At 34.7% G+C, this 18,586-nt stretch overlaps 1 protein-coding gene across 2 annotated transcripts; it reads right to left on the bottom strand.

Moving 5' to 3' along the window:
- Window positions 1–1,250: 1,250 nt before the first annotated feature.
- Window positions 1,251–3,910, bottom strand: LOC145034668 (WAT1-related protein At4g19185-like). 2 transcript variants are annotated; one of them, XM_078983141.1, is made up of 7 exons: window positions 3,294–3,910; window positions 2,858–2,920; window positions 2,654–2,770; window positions 2,244–2,526; window positions 1,982–2,137; window positions 1,701–1,852; window positions 1,251–1,612 (listed from the first exon to the last, which is right to left on the bottom strand). In XM_078983141.1, the coding sequence occupies exons 1-7, from the start codon at window positions 3,503–3,505 to the stop codon at window positions 1,435–1,437; spliced, it is 1,161 nt and encodes a 386-aa protein (XP_078839267.1). In that variant the 5' UTR covers window positions 3,506–3,910; the 3' UTR covers window positions 1,251–1,434. The 2 variants fall into 2 exon arrangements, with proteins under 2 accessions (XP_078839267.1, XP_078839268.1); XM_078983142.1 differs by having other exon boundaries at window positions 2,244–2,521; window positions 3,294–3,908.
- Window positions 3,911–18,586: the final 14,676 nt, after the last annotated feature.

Genomic DNA, 18,586 nt, shown 5'->3' with positions numbered 1-18,586 from the left:
TTATGTAAAAGTTTATTGTTATTGTCATGATTTTGAAGATCCGTTTTACCTTGAGAAATTATTTTACTTTTCAAGTCTTTTAACTATTGCAAACCTTTTAGATCTCTGTATGTGAATACCTTCACAAAACTTTAAATCATTGTTTTAAAAACCGGTTTTTTAATTGAATCGGTCGAGTGATGTTTTCCGGTTCAACCGGATGATCAAACCGGTTCTATATTTTTATATGTTTTTAATTATCCTGCATACATTGATTACAAAAATTTGTCATCTTTTTAGTATTACAAACGTAAATAGAATGCAACATATAAAAACAATCATTATAGAAATAAAAATCAAACAAAGAAGACCAAAACAAACACAAAAATCCAAGAATGTCCGGTTCAACCCGGTCCATTTCGGTTCAACCCGGTCCATTCCGGTTCAATTTAGCCGGTTGAACCGGTTTTTTACCAAAACCGGCCGGTTCAATCCGGTCAGGAAATCATTATAAAACCGGTCCAAATCGAACCGCCCTCACCTCCGGTTCTCGGTTCGACCGGTTCAACCGGCCGGTTCGAACCGGTTTTTAAAACACTGCTTTAAATACACACGCTCTTCAAAAATTTTGCACGCTCTTTGAAATTTTTGCTGCTTAGAGTAGATTCCATAACCTTCCACCTTTGTTCTATTTTTATACAAGTTCCATTCTACTAGACTTCTTGTAAAATAACAAGATACTTGAGCTTTAGTATACAAACGTATTAAAACTAAAGAAAACATCAAAATGGCAAACAACAAGAATTGAAGATCATCGTTAAGTATAAATTTACATAAGAATTAAACGTCTTAAATAGAGATGCACATTCAAAGAGCAATTATATTTAAGTCATTAAATGCATTTTCTCTAAAATTGAAAACCAGACCTTAACATCAAGAAACAAGATGTGAAATCTGAATACATAACCAATTTTCTTTTTTTCCCTACTTAAGTTATCTATGGGTAAAAGAGCCGAACGAATAATGTTGTCTATTGGATAAACTATAAAGTGTTACATACATAAAGCCTATTTATTTTCTAGATTAAATAAAGTTTTTGGATGAGATGAAGTGACCATTTTACCCATTAAACTCCAAAAAACAAATTTCACAATATTAATCAATATTATATTAACGTGAGAGAACTTGAGAAGAAAAGGGAAGAAAGCCAAAGGTAAAAGACTAAAAGGACTTAAATTCAAAACGTCACATTTCATGTGCCCAATGTAATATAACCAAAGTACCAAATTCTTAAAATTAAAGAAATAATATTGTAGTTAGCGTTGGCGCATATGCATCCCGTTCATCAATTTGTATAAAATCCTAAGATAAAAAAAAAAAAATCTACTCAAGTATTTCTTTTTTCTTTCCTAATAATAATAAAAAAAAAAAAACCATGATTTTGCACCTCAAGATTTAATCCACAATCTTCGGTAACAAAGGAGGAGGTGGGCCCGCAAAAATGTGATTTATCAATGGCGACTCAGATGGCTTATTAACATGGCGACCTCCAGAAGCTGCCTGTTGTTTTTCACGATAAGTTGCCCATGTCACCAAATAAAGCCCTGATATAATCAATAACCCCCCTACAATGCTGTTTTTATAAAATAAAAAAAAAGTCAAAATACATACATGAAAATTAATTAATTGATCAAAAATAATAATAATGGTGATTAACAAACCTGCCCATGTAAATTGGGCTTCCGAGAAAAAGTCTTGATAAAAACGCGGATGCAGCAGGCTGGAGTGGATTGTAAAGAGCAACTAAAGCGGGTCCCAGGATTTTGTTTGACCAGGTCAAAAGTCCATAATTTAATGCAGATGAAATGGTTCCCTGAAAGAAATAGGAATGTACTTTTGTTGATTTGTTTATTATAGCATCATACTTTGATTTTTTTTTTCCTATTATTTTGAATGTCCAAATAACAAAAAGAAAATGAATAAATAAATAAAAGATGCTTACAGCATAAAGCACTGCCCAAAACTCAGATTCAGTCAAACTCCAATCTGTTGACTCATTATTCATGAAGAACGCTGTTGATACCAGAAACATAACACCAAAAAGATACGAATATGCTGTAACAGATAAGCTTGCAGGATACCTAGCCAACACTGGAGCCTGAATTTTCATTTTTCGTTACAAAATCCAACGTCATAAGCATTTAAAGATAATAAAAAGAAAAAGAAAATACATCCAATACATGTAGGAATGAATGAGCGAGCACCTGAATGGCTAGAAAAGCTGCCATGCACATGCAGTTCCCAATTAAGCATAGGACACCAAGATGCCAGTTGTCAAACCCAAGACCAATAAAAATAGACAACAACCATCCAGCTGGCTCTGGTTGACCCTTTGCACTGATTTCATTATGTGACAGGTCATTCTCTGAGTACCCAAATATGACAGGTCCTCTGAACATAACCATGAAAATGGCTCCACAAACGCATACGAATGTGCCTCCGACTTTTGCCTGACCTTCAGTTCTTAGTATATTCACTGTTTCTGTACTGCATGTAAAACCACTTCATATGGACTCCAAGAAATAGATATATGTGTTTGTGTGTGTATGTTTATATATGCATCTAGACAGTTTGTTTAATGTCAAGGTGAAAAAGAGTGTGGTGTTGAACTGACCCCATAATCGTGGCGAATATAAATGTGAATACAGGAATTGAAGGTTGTACAGCTGCAGCATATGTTGGAGTTGTGTAGCCAAGTCCGTAAAGAAACAAAAGCTGGTTTCCAAAGATCCTATTCGAGGTTTGAAAAGAAACAATATTTTCGTGAGAAAGATATAAAAAATGGAGTTTTGGAGAGATATAGAGATTGTGAAGTTACCCTGTTAACCCAAGAAAGAAAAATGAGAGGAGGAAACGCCTGGTTATAGGTGGTCTGGTTCTCCTACAAGATAACAAATAAGAACCACAGCTTTAGTTTTGTTGGATTTTGCAGTTGGTATACAACAGTTCTTTATAGGCAGATGATAATTGGTGGATTGGAACAAAGAATTTCCCCAAAATGTAACAAATCCATATCGTTAATTGCAGGTTTTTTGGGGGGGATAAAAAGATCTACACCAAGAATACAAAATTGAACCACTTTTTTAGGGTTTAAAGCAACAACTGTTTGGTAATCTCATTTTTATGAAACCGTTATCTAAGATCATATGATCCCTGACTTAAAAAAGCACATTGATAACACAAATCTTGACAACAAAACAAACAGGCATTCGCTGTCTAATTGAAAATTTTAGATCTAGGAGAAGTTGACTAACTTTTCGCGAAAGTAGGCGATGGGGGCGAGGATTAGGAGAGCAAGGACGTCACGATAAACGCAGAAAACAAGCCGGCTAACTCCAAAATTCAGGGCTACTTTTGTGATCACATGCGATCCTCCGGCGAAAAGTTGCACCATTGTCATCGCTGCATGTGCCCTCCGGGCTTCTCCGCCGGCAACACCACCGATGCCGCCTATCGCCATTACCATTACCACCGCTGCCTCACAGAAATTTCAAAATTTGTCTCGGATTATAGACTGAAATGATCTCTATATGTGTAATATATATACACAACCAAATTTGTATCTTTAGATTCGATTCCAATCGATTAGGATTGGGTTCTCCTCGATTTTATCGGATGAATGCCAGTTTGGTGGAGAAGGTATTTCGATCGATCTTCAATCTTAAGGGAAATAACTGAGATTTTTTTAGAAAATATCAACAGATTTTAAAAGGAAATGATCTTTGTTGAAATTGGGGATCTTTGTAATTTTAGGGTTAAACAACAATTTTGGAGTTTTTGCAGCTGGTGGTTAGTGCAATTTGGGAAACGCAAATCCCGAAGGGTTAACGCCAGGAACAAATAGCGAAAAGAGTTTAATCTCTCCGTTAAACAATGGGTTTGTCAAGTCATAAAACTTCCAGGGGTCTTAATGTCCTAAGTAGAAACAGTATGAACCATAAAAAATTGTCATATCAGTTCGTAAATATGCACATTTAGTCCATAGCATCTTGTTTCTGACTTTTGATCACTAGATATAGATTTGTTTTAATATTTTGATCCCTGTCCCGTTAACATGCACATAAGACTACTCACTATGGGTGGGGTGGTATAACACCCAAACTTTGTCACATGCCAACATGACACTATTATGTTATAACATGAAAAGAAGGTGGTATTCTCATGTTAAAACATGGAGAGAGAGAGAGAGAGAAGAGAGAGAGAGACTATATGCAGCCAATAGTTTTTTCTGTTTCAAGATGTTATAACACCAACATATTTTAATATAACATGAAGCTGAGATGATGTTGATTTGCTCTTAACGACATTACGACATGTTACATAGGACTCTTAAGTCCCTTTAATGGGCCCATGTCACACCTCCGGACCAGAACGGCGGAAACGACCGGAAGGGGTTGACGTCATTGTGCAGTATCATAACAATTGTATATAAATGATACATACCAAACCCAACATCATACATCAATATAGCAAGCTTACATTGTTTTATATCATGTTCATGTTCTCAAAATTTACACAAAAGAGACATCAGTAAGCAAATTTCCAAAACACAGCAAATTAATCTTCAGTCCGCGATCCATAACCTACTTATTGATTTCCTGAGAATATAAGTCGTTTGAAAAGCGTCAACATAAAATATATTGGTGAGTTCATAAGCATTTTTGTATAAAACTTCGATGATAGTTTAGAAAATCCAAAAAATCCAATATTTTCTTATCAAAATAGTTGTGAGTCTTGCTTCAATTATGAGTATAGTTGCATGTGTGTCTCAATTCATTATTATTCGAAATCATAATAAACCGTTCTCCTCCAGAAAACCCTATATTTTCTTATGTAAATAAAAATATAATAGTTTTAACGAAAGTATAACACTTGTATGAAAAAAAAGTTTCGTTGAGGTGCTCAAAACATAGTTGTTTATAAGCCGAAAGTGAATTTTGTATAACACATTTTTGATATATTATAGTGAGTCGTTATAACCATATTGATGTGACGGAGTGCCTGTTATGACGTTCTTCAGGCGTCGGTTTTGTTCAAGACATTTGTTACCCTAGACTGGTCGATCTAGCAGTAGCGAACAGCGAAGGTGCGAGGTGTCAACCTCGTATAGATCTATACACAAATTTCCGCTCTCCCTCCAGGAGACTCTAGTTATAACGCTTACATGACTTAAAGCGTCCAATATTGTATGAATATATGTACTGTGAAGATTTGTCTGACTAGAATACTAACCGACCTTTGAGCATATTGTGAAAACCATTATTTACTAAATAAATAATAATAGTTGTAATCGTAACTAGATATTCCATTTCGTTCGTTTCGTTTGATAGAATCAATCCACTTTGAATATTTATCAAAATTGACCCAATATTATCGAAGCCGGCAAATAGCCCTTTTTCTTTATAAAATCTTAAGGGCGACTCAATTTGTCGGAAAATGCCAAGTTTTGATTCGTATGTAACTTTGATTTATGTGAGTTTATGACAGCAGCTTTATGACAAGCAAATATTTCTCTCATTAAGGCTCTAATTATATATTTTCCTAACAAGTTTTGAAACTAACGAAGTCTCTCAATGTGACAAAATGACAATCTTACCCTTCAATCTTCATAATCCAGTTTATATTTCAAGTTGTTTTGTTGGTTGATGTATCTTGATACCAAATTCTATTTTCACGAATATGAATAATAATAATCCACACATATGCCAACATAAGTAATAATAATCCGACAAAGATTGTTGCAACAAAGGCCATAATTATACAAATTATTGTTTACTAAATAGATATATAAAATTTATCGCGCCACATTAAGATAAAATTTACTTAAATAAATCCCTTAATGTTTCTCAACTTCACTATCTTGGTGTGAAGTGGATTCACACAATTGAAAATAATGTAATACATTTAATTATTCTGTAATTTAGGACCATCCCATATGACATGGAAATAAAAGAAGGCTTTAGAAAACAAGAAAGTAGTTTGTCTTGGTGGAAAGGTGAGTTTCATAATATTTTTTTTACAACAATTGAAATTTTCTTGAAAATGTTAAAATAGTTGCAGCCTCCCAAGAAGCTGAGATTACCTGTAAGTGTAGCTTCTGCATAAATGAAAAAAAAAAAAAGTAGGGATGAGCAAAAGGACCGAACCGGACCGGAACCGGCTTCGGCCAAAATCAAGAACCGAACCGGCCCGACGGTTCTATCGGTTCCGGTTCTTGTCGTGTCTTCAAATGTTGGAACTGGTCCTTGAAAAATAGCATTATACGGTTCCGGTTTTTGCCGGTTCTACCGGTTCCGGTTATATCGGTTCCGGTTCCTACTGGTTCCCGGTTCCAAAAATCCACAAAAATAACGTCCCGGTCCCGGCCCGACCGGTTCCATCGGGTTCTGGTTCCGGTTCCGGTACCGGTTCCCCGATCCATTTGCTCATCCCTAATCAAAAGTGTAAGAATTGGTTCAATTATTATTCAATTTTAAGCATTTTAGGGTTTCTGACTTCAACTTGATGAGTTGGGGAGCTCCAACTTGTCGTGTAGGGATCATTTTGGAAGCAGGATTAAGGGCCTACTCGACGAGCTGGAAGGCACCAAGACAACGAGTTGACGTTGGGAAGGAAAACCCTAAATTTCAGGGCTTGTACCCTATTTAAAGGCCTTAAGCCTCATTAGTAGTCTCCCTTATCGCCCCCATCATCCAGAGAACCCTCATTCACCCATTTCCTCTCATTGTGTGTGTGTGTGTGTGAGCTTGGATAGTGACTTTTGGTGCTCTTTTGAAAGGAACTGGAAGCTTGAAAAGGTTAGGTTGAGTAGAAGGCAGTAGATCCGGGATTTCCTCCAGTGTTGCAGTTACATTGAGGTATAAAGTCGAAACCTTGGCCTTTTATTGCTTAGATCTTCTTATATGAAAGTTTATGGCCACTATTAGCCTAGTTTGGGACTATTCTTGGATATGAGCATGATATAAAGATTTGGCTTCCGATATGGATATCTTAGGGCCTTTGTGGATTTAAAGTTGCCAACTTTATCAAGTATTGGCCCTCCTTCATGCTCTAAGACACTTGATAAGCTTGTTTAAGCATTTTTAGCCCTTTGTTGCCTTGCATGCATGTAAAGTTAGCAACTTTACGTGTTAACTTAACCCTAGGGGATTGGATCTGTAGAGTGGGGCTTTAGATTCGACTAAAAAGGGTTAAATAGGTTAAGACTGGGAAAACTCGATGAATTGCTCTGGCAACTCGACAAGTTGGGTCGGGTTACCCTACTTTTTGGATACTAAGTGAACTCGACGAATTAATGAGACAACTCGGCAAGTTGGCTAGGGTTTTTCCTAGTTTTCTGAACGCTGAAGGAACTCAACGAGTTGCTAGATGCACTCGATGAGTTTGGTCAACATGGACAATTGACCTTGACTTTGACCATGGTTGACCAAGATTGACCTTAAGGGTATCTTTGGTATTTTGGGATTTTGACAAAGTTAGTCACATTGCGTTTGTAGGCAGTTAAAATTGGAACTATGCATTGGGTTTGAATTTTACCGGTTCAACACTTCTTGAGAGGTGAGTCTCCTCACCATACCAATGGTCTAAGGCGCCAATGCCAGCCCATTCAGTTAGTTGTAATGTTTATTGTGGATTCACTACGGATAAATCTGATATGCATGTATATATATAAATGTGCTAGTGTTTTATTGAGTAGATATGGAAGACCCTAGGGAGGAGCCTATGGCAGTCGGAGATCAGACCATGAGGGGGAGCCCATGACATTCTAGGTAAAAACCATGAGGGGAGCCCATGGAAAGTATTTAAGACCATTTGGGGGAGCCAATGACACGTAGGTCAAAATCCCTGGGGAGAGCCCACGACATCCTGGAGTAAGACCCTGGAAGGAGTCCACAACATCCCTACACATTATATATATATATATATATATATATACATATATATATATATATATATATGTGTGTGTGTGTTATGCAGTATGATATTTACTTATGTGATATATGTTATGCTAGTTGACTTCGTGTTATTTGTATGGAAGACCCTGGGGGAGCCCGTGGCAGTCGGATGTCATACCATGTAGGGGAGCCCATGACATCCTAGGTAAAGACCATGGGGGAGCCCATAACTGTTGGGTTTTGAGCATTCTAACACTTCCTAAGTGTACATGCAACCCTAATAACCTTGAATCTATGTTTTCTCTATATACATGCAAATTTCTTTTTCAAGGTTATTTCCTAACTAGCATGGCATGGGGATTACATAAAACATAAAGAACTAGTAGAAATACATACCTTGTTGTCGCTTGGATTCCTTCAAGACTTTGTGAGCCTAGCACCCCAAATGTTGTGCCTCAAATGCTTCACACAACACTACAACCTTGGAATAACTAGAGAGAATATTTCTACACTCCAAAATCGACTATGCCCTCACAAGAATACTCTAGTGCCAATTTTGCATGCTATAGGGTTTCTTTTATAGTGTGTCATAATTAGGAGTTACAAATGTAAACCCTAATTGTCATGACTCTTCATTTCTCATGACCCATGGGTTTGTAACTCCCATGGACTATCCATGGAGCTCCATATGGTTATAACCAAACCCATAAACCATGGATCATTAATCCACCATAAAAGAATTGATGATTATCATAATCAACCCTATATATTTAATTAGTCTCACTTTGATCACCAAATTAATTCTAGATTAATACTTGATCAAATACTAATTAAATAATACTATTATTAATATATTAGAACTTATATTAATAATCATAAGTGCCTTATTCTCTCATTTAGTCTATCCAAGTATTGCAATGCCATGCAACCCAAATGGACCATGTCGGGTCGGGTCAAGTTCATACCAAATAAAGTTATGGACTTAGACACTATATCCAACAGTCTCCCACTTGGATAAGTCTAATAACTATATTTGCAAATACGACTTCAAAATCCGACTAGCAATCGTAGCTCTTTCAAAGTCTCTCGGAACTGAGATGATGATGATACGCCATTTAAGATAAGTGATCATATAATCCTCTGTTCTCATGATATCAGCCGGACAAACACATGGAACATGGTCTTACTTATTGTCCAACATTTGTTTCTCGATCTCCGGTTTTTTTCGACATAGAACTAAATTGAACACATCAATTAAGTTCTGACCAGGCCCGGTACATAGGTCAAAACCAAATCATCGAGGGGCCCAGATATCGCTTCTATTTCTAGAAGGAACAGATAAACATCGACTGATATGCTTGTACTAACTACTTGTTGAATTATTCACAAAGGCACGTTTTATAACATCGAGTTACCAATGCGTTTTCGTACAATCAATGAAACACCAACTCATAGTCAACAACTCATATCTCTAGGTTTGAAGATTTATATGATATTACCGTCTCACGATTACTCGAGATAAAGTCCATGAAGTGATGCAAGTGAGTGTGGGTTGAATCTAATACTCAACCCTTATGAGTACTCATGAATGTTGTAGCAACCATTGCATTGTCTAAAGCACTTTAGACAAATCATACAAGCCAAATTCATGACAGTCTTGATTCATATCTACTTCCAACATATGACTGACTGTGGATGGTTTGAATAATATGATATATTCCATAACATATTTATTCTGGAAGTCAAAACATGCAAAGTGAAACACAAGAATAATACTTAATCCTATATGGCCCCAACACTTGGGTGTAAATAAAACAACTTTTATCTAAGCACCATATTGATTACTCATTATTTATGTTTCGATTAATCAACTTTATGCTTGAATTAAAACATTAGTTGTCCCATGCTCCAAGCACGTACACTATGTTTTTCCAAACAACAATTATGCCATACTCCAAGTATGCATACTATGTTTACATATGGTCCTCTCTTTGTGAAATAGATCAATTGTCAATATTCCAATGATGCTCATTTCACAATTCCAATCCTTGTTGTAAATGCAAGAATACCAAACTCTTGCCATTTACTGTAATCTGTTAGATTCTAAACTTATATGCAATGATCCCCTTGTAACGACTATGCACAAAAGTCACAGAGACTTGGCAACATACATTACAAAGTATTCCAATGGGAAACAATTTCATGGAAATGAAGTCTCAAATTCAAAGTACATTCCTTTGAACATCCTTCTTAGCATTAAGTTCTTTAATCTTACACAGATTTAAAGAATAACTTCCACCTATGGAAACAATTCCATATTACCATTTTGACTATCACTTCTAAACAAGAGTTGCCTCTTTACAAAATATGTCAATATGGTCCTTACTCTATACTTCTAATTGTCCATGAGCAACCAATCTTTGGTAAACCTCAGATTGTCCTTGATAATTTTGCTTAATCACTTTAGTCATTTCCAGTTCTATTCCTTTTTCCATCTTAATGCCCTAGGCATTTGGAAAATTTAGAATGGATGAATATTATAGCACATATAATCAAACCTATACCCAAAGCATATGGGACATGATTTATGCTATAAAAATTTTATTTGCCATGTTCTCAAAATTCGAAATATGAAGAGGGATGCCGTAATCATAATCGAATTTTGAGAACGCAACATATATAGAATTTCCTTATGTTGAACCATTCCAGCATAACATTCATATATATTCTTGACTAAAGTAGATTAAATTCTCAATCTAAGCTTGTAGAATTGGAGTGAAGTATAGAATTATCTCCCTTAATTATAGCAAAACAACTTTCAAAGCAACTTGAAACTTTTGTTTTTCTATAAATAACATTGCTAACTTGCAATACTTAACATAATCATCATGCTCCCACTAGCATAATGATTACCAACATAACACTTTATGCTCCCACTAGCTTTGACATGTACTCAGAAATCAACTGGACTTCTAGAAATCAATACTTTATTGACTTTCTTACCAAAGTTCATATTTCTGATACTAGATTGCTTTGATAAGAATTTATCAAAAACATACACCTTTCCTTAGATAGCTCACATGTTTGTCTAGACCTTTTGCAATTCTCACTAGTTAGTGTGCCAATTAACCACGCACGCTCCACTAACTATATGAGAATGCAAATATCACAACCGCTATCTACTTAAAATCTTCTTAGTGGAAGCGTTTCCTTACCATCATTTTCTTGAATCGAAGAGAAACCTTATGACACTTAGATTTTATGGTGTATGTGTTCTTTTCCACGTGAATTTTGTCAAAACCATAATCACATGACTAGGTTAGTGACAATTCCAAATTCATATGGACTGAACTTGTGCAATCTTAATATCTTGCCACCTGGTAGCACAATGCCCACCATTGCTTCCGGGTTGTTATGCAAACAATTGAGAACTCATAGAACTCATAAGCATAATCAACTTTCAACTGGAATAGACATAGAAATAAGAACACGATAAGTTACAAACCTCAAGTCGTGAGCTAGTGATTAACAAAACTCTTGATTAGTTCTTGAAACTATTTCAGAATCTTTTAGACTCCCACTGTCCTCTTGACATATAAGACTTATCTTTGTCAAGAACCATTCCTTGACAATAAAAATATTCAAGAGCTAGTGCGGATTCTTATCAAGTTAAACACTTCCCATAATTGGACTTAGTTGGTCTTTGCTTTATCCAAAACATCACAACTAACCAACCTCAAATGTACAAGAGTATGACACATCTTACTCTACATTTGATAAGTGTTATAAACTTTCTAAAGATTATGTCACTCAATGGCTCAATCTTGGAGTATGACTCTAAGATTTGATGTATGATTTATCTTTTGATTTAACCATTTCAACAACTCATGATTCCTCCCCTTAGCCAAACAAATGAACTAAGGTGTCTTTAGAGGATCAATTGTGATATGGTTTCATATTCACTAAGATAATCATAAAACAAAATACACAAGTACTCTCCCATCTCTTCAGATTGGAGAAACTTTTATCTTTCTGCCTTATTTGATTCTTCTTATTCATTCTGCCATACATTGAAACTTTTCCAATGTTTCAGAATTACACTTAAACTCGTAAGCATAACCATATTTACTAAACTTTAGTAAATCATAATGAATAATCTTATCTACCTTTGTGGTGGACCTAACTAGTGCACAACTTAATGTACCCGATCAGTTAGTCCTTCGCTTGAATCACATGCGAATGTGAACAAGGAATTAGTCTTAATTTACCAAAGATGAAAATTCTCATTCATCACACAATACAACTTGCATGATTCCAAGTTTCTATCCAAATGAAACTTGGGTGATGAGAATCTTTCCTTATTTGGTAAATTATGACACTACCACTAATGAAAGAATCAAATCCATTTACCCATATTGCTTATCAATGGAAACATATAAGCAACAACCTTTTTCACAAATGCCATTGTAAGGATACTTAAAGTAAATAAAATCAAAACAATTTTTCTTTTATTTTAAAACTTTGCGGAAAACTTATCCTTACAATCCATATGAAAAACTTGTTGTTATCTATTCCTAAGCAATATATCATAACTCTTAAGTAACAACTCAAAATTCTGATCACCGAACCATGCGATCGAAATCCATCTTCACGATCAGAATCAACATATACTTTCTTTAAGTTTCTTCACTCTTCTTTGATTCTTAAACATCAATATGTGACCCAGTCACATCATGCAGTAAGAATCTCAGAATAGAAACTTAATAGAGTTAGATAATGGACTTTACCTAAAGCAGAGTCAAACATTTGACTTTACTATCCTTATGGACTTTTAGGTAAATTTGGCAGCTTCGCAACCAATGCCCTTCCTTTGGCAACAAAAACATATGGACTCTTTGGAAACGATATATGAGACTATCACAGAATTAGCCTTTCTCTTTACCATTTGGTCAACCGAGTTGACTATGGCCAATCCCTTTCAATTGGGAAGAGAAAGGTTTTCTGGACTTCCTATGTTACCATTGTCAATGTCCATGGAAGTTTGGGAAGTTGATCTTCCAATCAAATTTTGCTTTACCAATGCTCCAAACCATTGTTGATTCAACATCATCAAGCGAATAGGTAAGATCATTAAGGGTCATGTCGTGATCTGTCATCAGGGAGTGACCAAGTCAATAGCCAGCTACATTGAGACTTCGACACTCGACTCTCCCGGCTTGTCAATATGTGACTTAATCTCCAAGACCTAAGCACATATAGACTTTGTTTTCCAATAGGGATTGAGTGACTTAGAACTTATCAGGTCTTGAAACTTGTGGGATAGGGAGATTTATTGGAGTAGGTGAAGGAAGTGAAGTATGATTTTCAGTCCCACTAATGCACAACAAAGGGATTGATCTTTCACCTTTATTGCCATTCGGGATATCATCTTCATTAGGAAGCTTCTTCCTAAGATTTAGGAAGACCATAGCTGTCTATAATTGGAGGAATTCAAGTTAGTTGATTTAAAGTCCTTAATATAACACCCACTATGAAATATTAAGGCTAGGACCCAATAACCTATTTATAACTGGAAGAGGGATGCCGTAATCCAAATTATAAAATAGTTAAAGGTAGGTAAATGACGATTTACCAATTTCCACCATGAAAAACAAAATATAACTAAGTTTTAATTGGATTTTAAACTCCTAGATCCTTTGAGATACATTGAACTTTTCAATGACATGTTTGAATCTCGAATGTGCCCTCTCAAGTTTGTGACTGGGATGCCGAGGATCATAAACAAGGTGTGAATAACCATACAAATTGACTTGGTACCCTTAACAATATTACCTAATCGATGTGCCGGTTAACCACACACGCTCCACCGATCTATAATAAAGTCAAGTTACCCTTTGCCACTCTTACTAGTCCATGTTAGTGTGCCGGTTAACCACACACGCTCCACTAACGACTTGGTAAGGTACAAAGTGTAATTTTATGGGCTAGCACCAATTTCACATTTTCCTAAAGTAACTAAGATTGAGAATTTATAATGTATAGTTACTTTATAACGCATTATACTTTTAATGAGTATTTAAAGTCGTATCCTACCCGTTCGGCTAACGACCCTCCACCGATCAAGGAAGCGGTGGGTGAGAGTGGACACCCATTAAGCCACCATTTTATAGGCAACAACCTTATACCCCCCTTATAGACCGGCTTCGTGAATGAGGCCTACTAACGGTAAGAACGACATATTCTTATACATATCTATATAATAAAATTATAATAATAGTATAAGGGTGTATTTTAAACATTTAAAATACATGGTGGTTTAATCTATTAATTAAATTATACTCGTAATTTAATTAAACTTAAACCATGTCTTTATGGAATTATTAACTCTTTTAATTAAACACTTTAATTAATTTAATGAAGTCCATAAAGTTTGAAATTTTTTTTTTAACCTTTAAAAAAAATGTTTGGAATTAAAGTGTAAGACTTTACAAATTCCAAAACTTGAGGGCAAGAATTGAAACTATTCCAAGTCTCTTCAATTTGTAACTTATGAGTTTTAATGGTTCATAAGAATGAAGACTCTTCATTTTATGAAACCTCTTTAGTTCTTTAAACACAAATTAAATAAGTGACCTTTAGTTGTCCATAACTTGAGGACAAGTTATGGGCACCATTATTGCCATTAAGATCATGAATTAAACACACATGGAGGTTACACATAATTCCTATGATCTTCTAAAACTCATAAGAACACAAATTCATGCCAAGCAATTTTCAAGAAATCATATAAACATATACAATACTTGAAAATTAATAAAAGTCATGTAAAATGGGTTAACATAATCATTATCATTTTGAAAAAATAGATTTTACAAGTCCAAAACAGATTGGGATAATGATTTTAATCCATTTCCAGTAACAAAACACGAAAAGACTGCCCAACACGCACCTACTCATCGAGTGCATTATCCTACTCGACGAGTAGGATGAATTTGTTCATGGACTCGGCGAGTCCAGTCGTCAATGAGCAGATTTTTCGTTTTTTAAGCAATTTTGCATCAAGTATACAGAAAACAACCCTAGGCTCTGATACCACTGTTGGGTTTTGAGCATTCTAACACTTCCTAAGTGTATATGCAACCCTAATAACCTTGAATCTATGTTTTCTCTATATACATGCAAATTTCTTTTTCTAGGTTATTTCCTAACTAGCATGGCATGGGGATTACATAAAACATAAAGAACTAGTAGAAATACATACCTTGTTGTCGCTTGGATTCCTTCAAGACTTTGTGAGCCTTGCACCCCAAATGTTGTGCCTCAAATGCTTCACACAACACTACAACCTTGGAATAACTAGAGAGAATATTTCTACACTCCAAAATCGGCTATGCCCTCACAAGAATACTCTAGTGCCAATTTTGCATGCTATAGGGTTTCTTTTATAGTGTGTCATAATTAGGAGTTACAAATGTAAACCCTAATTGTCATGACTCTTCATTTCTCATGACCCATGGGTTTGTAACTCCCATGGACTATCCATGGAGCTCCATATGGTTATAACCAAACCCATAAACCATGGATCATTAATCCACCATAAAAGAATTGATGATTGTCATAATCAACCCTATATATTTAATTAGTCTCACTTTGATCACCAAATTAATTCTAGATTAATACTTGATCAAATACTAATTAAATAATACTATTATTAATATATTAGAACTTATATTAATAATCATAAGTGCCTTATTCTCTCATTTAGTCTATCCAAGTATTGCAATGCCATGCAACCCAAATGGACCATGCCGGGTCGGGTCAAGTTCATACCAAATAAAGTTATGGACTTAGACACTATATCCAACAATAACATGTAAGTATAAGACGCTGAAGGGAGCCCACGAAATCCTTATATATATGTATGCATGGCTTATGTGGTTTATGTAGCTTATATAGCTAACATGGGTTATATGATTATGTAGATTGTATGGGGTATACTATGTGGAACTCACTAAGCGTTAGCTTATAGTTTCTTGGTTGTTTCAGGTACTTCAGAGCCTAAGGGCACGGGCATGACTTGATGATGCGACATGCACTCTCCATTGATTTATTGGGGGACACTCTGATATTATAAATAAAATGTTTGATGTTATGGATGTTCATTGGAAATGATTTTTTTATTTAAAAATGAAAAAAAAATCATTGGAAAAATTGGATTGTTACAAAAAGATGTTACACGAGGTTTTTATTACTCTTACAATTCCCACATGTTTTTAAGCACAACTTCTATGTCATAACTAAAGTTGGAACTTCTTTTTTATTTTTTTTATTATTATATAGAATATGACACTTGGACAAGTTGGAGGGGAACGCGGAAACCAAAGCGAATAGAAATCGAAATCACGTAAGCCGGAGGATAGGGTAGTGATGTCAACTGCTACCCGTTCAGGAATAGAATCCGTGCCCTTCTTACTGATCCAAGTATCGGTATTCACTTACTTTTTGATAATTTTTTATATTCTATTAGTTTTAGTTGTCAATTGGTACCCACGATAGGATTATCCACACATTTTGTAAAGTGGTTCGTTTAGAGTATGCAAGAAGAACTAATAGAATCTATATATATTTTTAATATTAGAAAGTGTCAGGTTTGATTCTTTATAGACAAAAATTGACTATTCTAGGTTGACAAACAATTTTACACTATTATCAACTAATATTGTTTATATATAATACTAGAGGTGCAAATGTGTATATGGTGGGTAGAGGGAGAAACTTCTCTCTCTAAAATTCATTTTACCACAGGTAACCAAAATGTTCACTTAGAGGTATACTCTGTCATCTTTATAAAACAAATAAAGAAATAGAAAAAATTTAATGAAGGGTAGTTTGGTCATTTTTTTTATTATAGGTATGTTATCTTTCTTTTATCAATGATGTCAACTCTTTTTCTTTCCCTTTTAAGGAAAAAGATGTTCATGTTCATGTTTTGGTGACCACTCTTACAACCTTCAACCATGTGAAACCTTTTTGTCTTAATTAAAAAGAAACACCCATATATACTTGAGCTAATTAATTTTTGCTACCAGGGATTTCACCTCAACACACCAGAGAGTTGGACAACATAGAGTTGCGTAAACACTGATTCAGTTCAGTCAACGTCATTATACTACAATAGCTTAAAAATAGAAATGTTTTTACCTACAGAAAGTGAAGCAAATAAGTTTTTATGTAATTCCACGACCTCTTGTCAAGTTCAATTCACTTTTAATTTGAAAGTTATGTAACTCCAGATCAATGTCGAAATTGGAATGCATTATTTGATTCAGTTGGTATCAGATCAAGATTACCATAAGATGGAAAGATAATGACTTTGCACCTTCTATGTTAACAAATCCATACCCCACAATACAGGGTTCCTCATCTATTTTATAGTAAAAAAGGTTTTATTATTCCATTAAAGAGTTCAATAGCTACTAATAAAATCAAGATTCAAACTAACAAGTAACCACCTTAATTAAGACGACAACAAAAGTTACTAAATGGATTAGATTGTCAAAAATATTATCTAAGATAAATATATTTTTGACTTTAGTCCTATAAAAAGTGGATTCTCTCCGATGAAATCTATTTGTTTTGAACCAAAAGTGAAGAAGTAGATGGATGATCGGAGATGGGTTGAGGTGGAGATGATGTCCAAGAAATTGAAAAGATCTAAGTAAATAATAAATATAATTATTATTATTCTTATTTTGGATTTTTATCTTATTTACTTTTTTTGTTTATATATATATATATATATATATATATATATATATATATATATATATATATATAGGGTTAAGTTCATATGAAACCACATTATTTTGTGAGACATGGGGACCTATTTATGTCCCTTGATAAAAAATAATCTAAGGCTGAGATCAAAACATACAATCTGATAAGAGGCGGTGGCAATTTTGAAAATTTATCAAAGTTCAGGATTAATTCGATGACACGGAGGGGTAAAATAGGAATTGTGTACTCCAATGGATGATATCTGATCAATTCACGTTCAGAAGTTTTTTCATCGTTCTCGCCCAAATTTTCTCAATCCAAAATTTCTCTCAATCTTATTCCCAGCATCTTCCAAGAAAAAATTTCATTTTATATTCTTATCAAAAGGTGTAATTAGATTGGATAATCTTGAAAAATCAGTCGATAAAACCCTAGCTTCTTGTTCGATTGGAAGGTATCAAAAACCCTAGAAATTGAAATAATGAAAAAGATTTCAAGCTTCGGTACACCAATTTGAAGGTTTTTTTTTTTTTTTTTTCTAATCGAGCATCAATCGTGACTCGTTCTGCTAAAATTGATTCTAATTCTAGCTCTAGTTCGTGTGATGATTCGTCAGAAGTAGTTGATTCTCAATCAAAGGCTCCAGATCTAAGTTTTCATAAAAAAAAACTTCAACTGCTACTTCTTCTCATGATTCTTAGTTGAGGAAGGATTCTTCTCATCAGGTAATAAAAGATTCCATTGACTCAGCTTTGGCTGTTAACAATTTCAATGTTAATAAATCTACAATCCAAGCTATGTTATTTATGCATAAATGAAGTTATTCACAACGTCTGTAGAGATATTCTTGGAATTTGAATTATAATTTGTTAGTT

The sequence above is a fragment of the Lactuca saligna genome, chromosome 3 (genome assembly GCF_052625555.1).
Source record: "Lactuca saligna cultivar CGN05327 chromosome 3, ASM5262555v1, whole genome shotgun sequence".
Classification (NCBI taxonomy): domain Eukaryota; kingdom Viridiplantae; phylum Streptophyta; class Magnoliopsida; order Asterales; family Asteraceae; genus Lactuca; species Lactuca saligna.
This window is presented reverse-complemented; position numbering and strand designations above follow the sequence as displayed.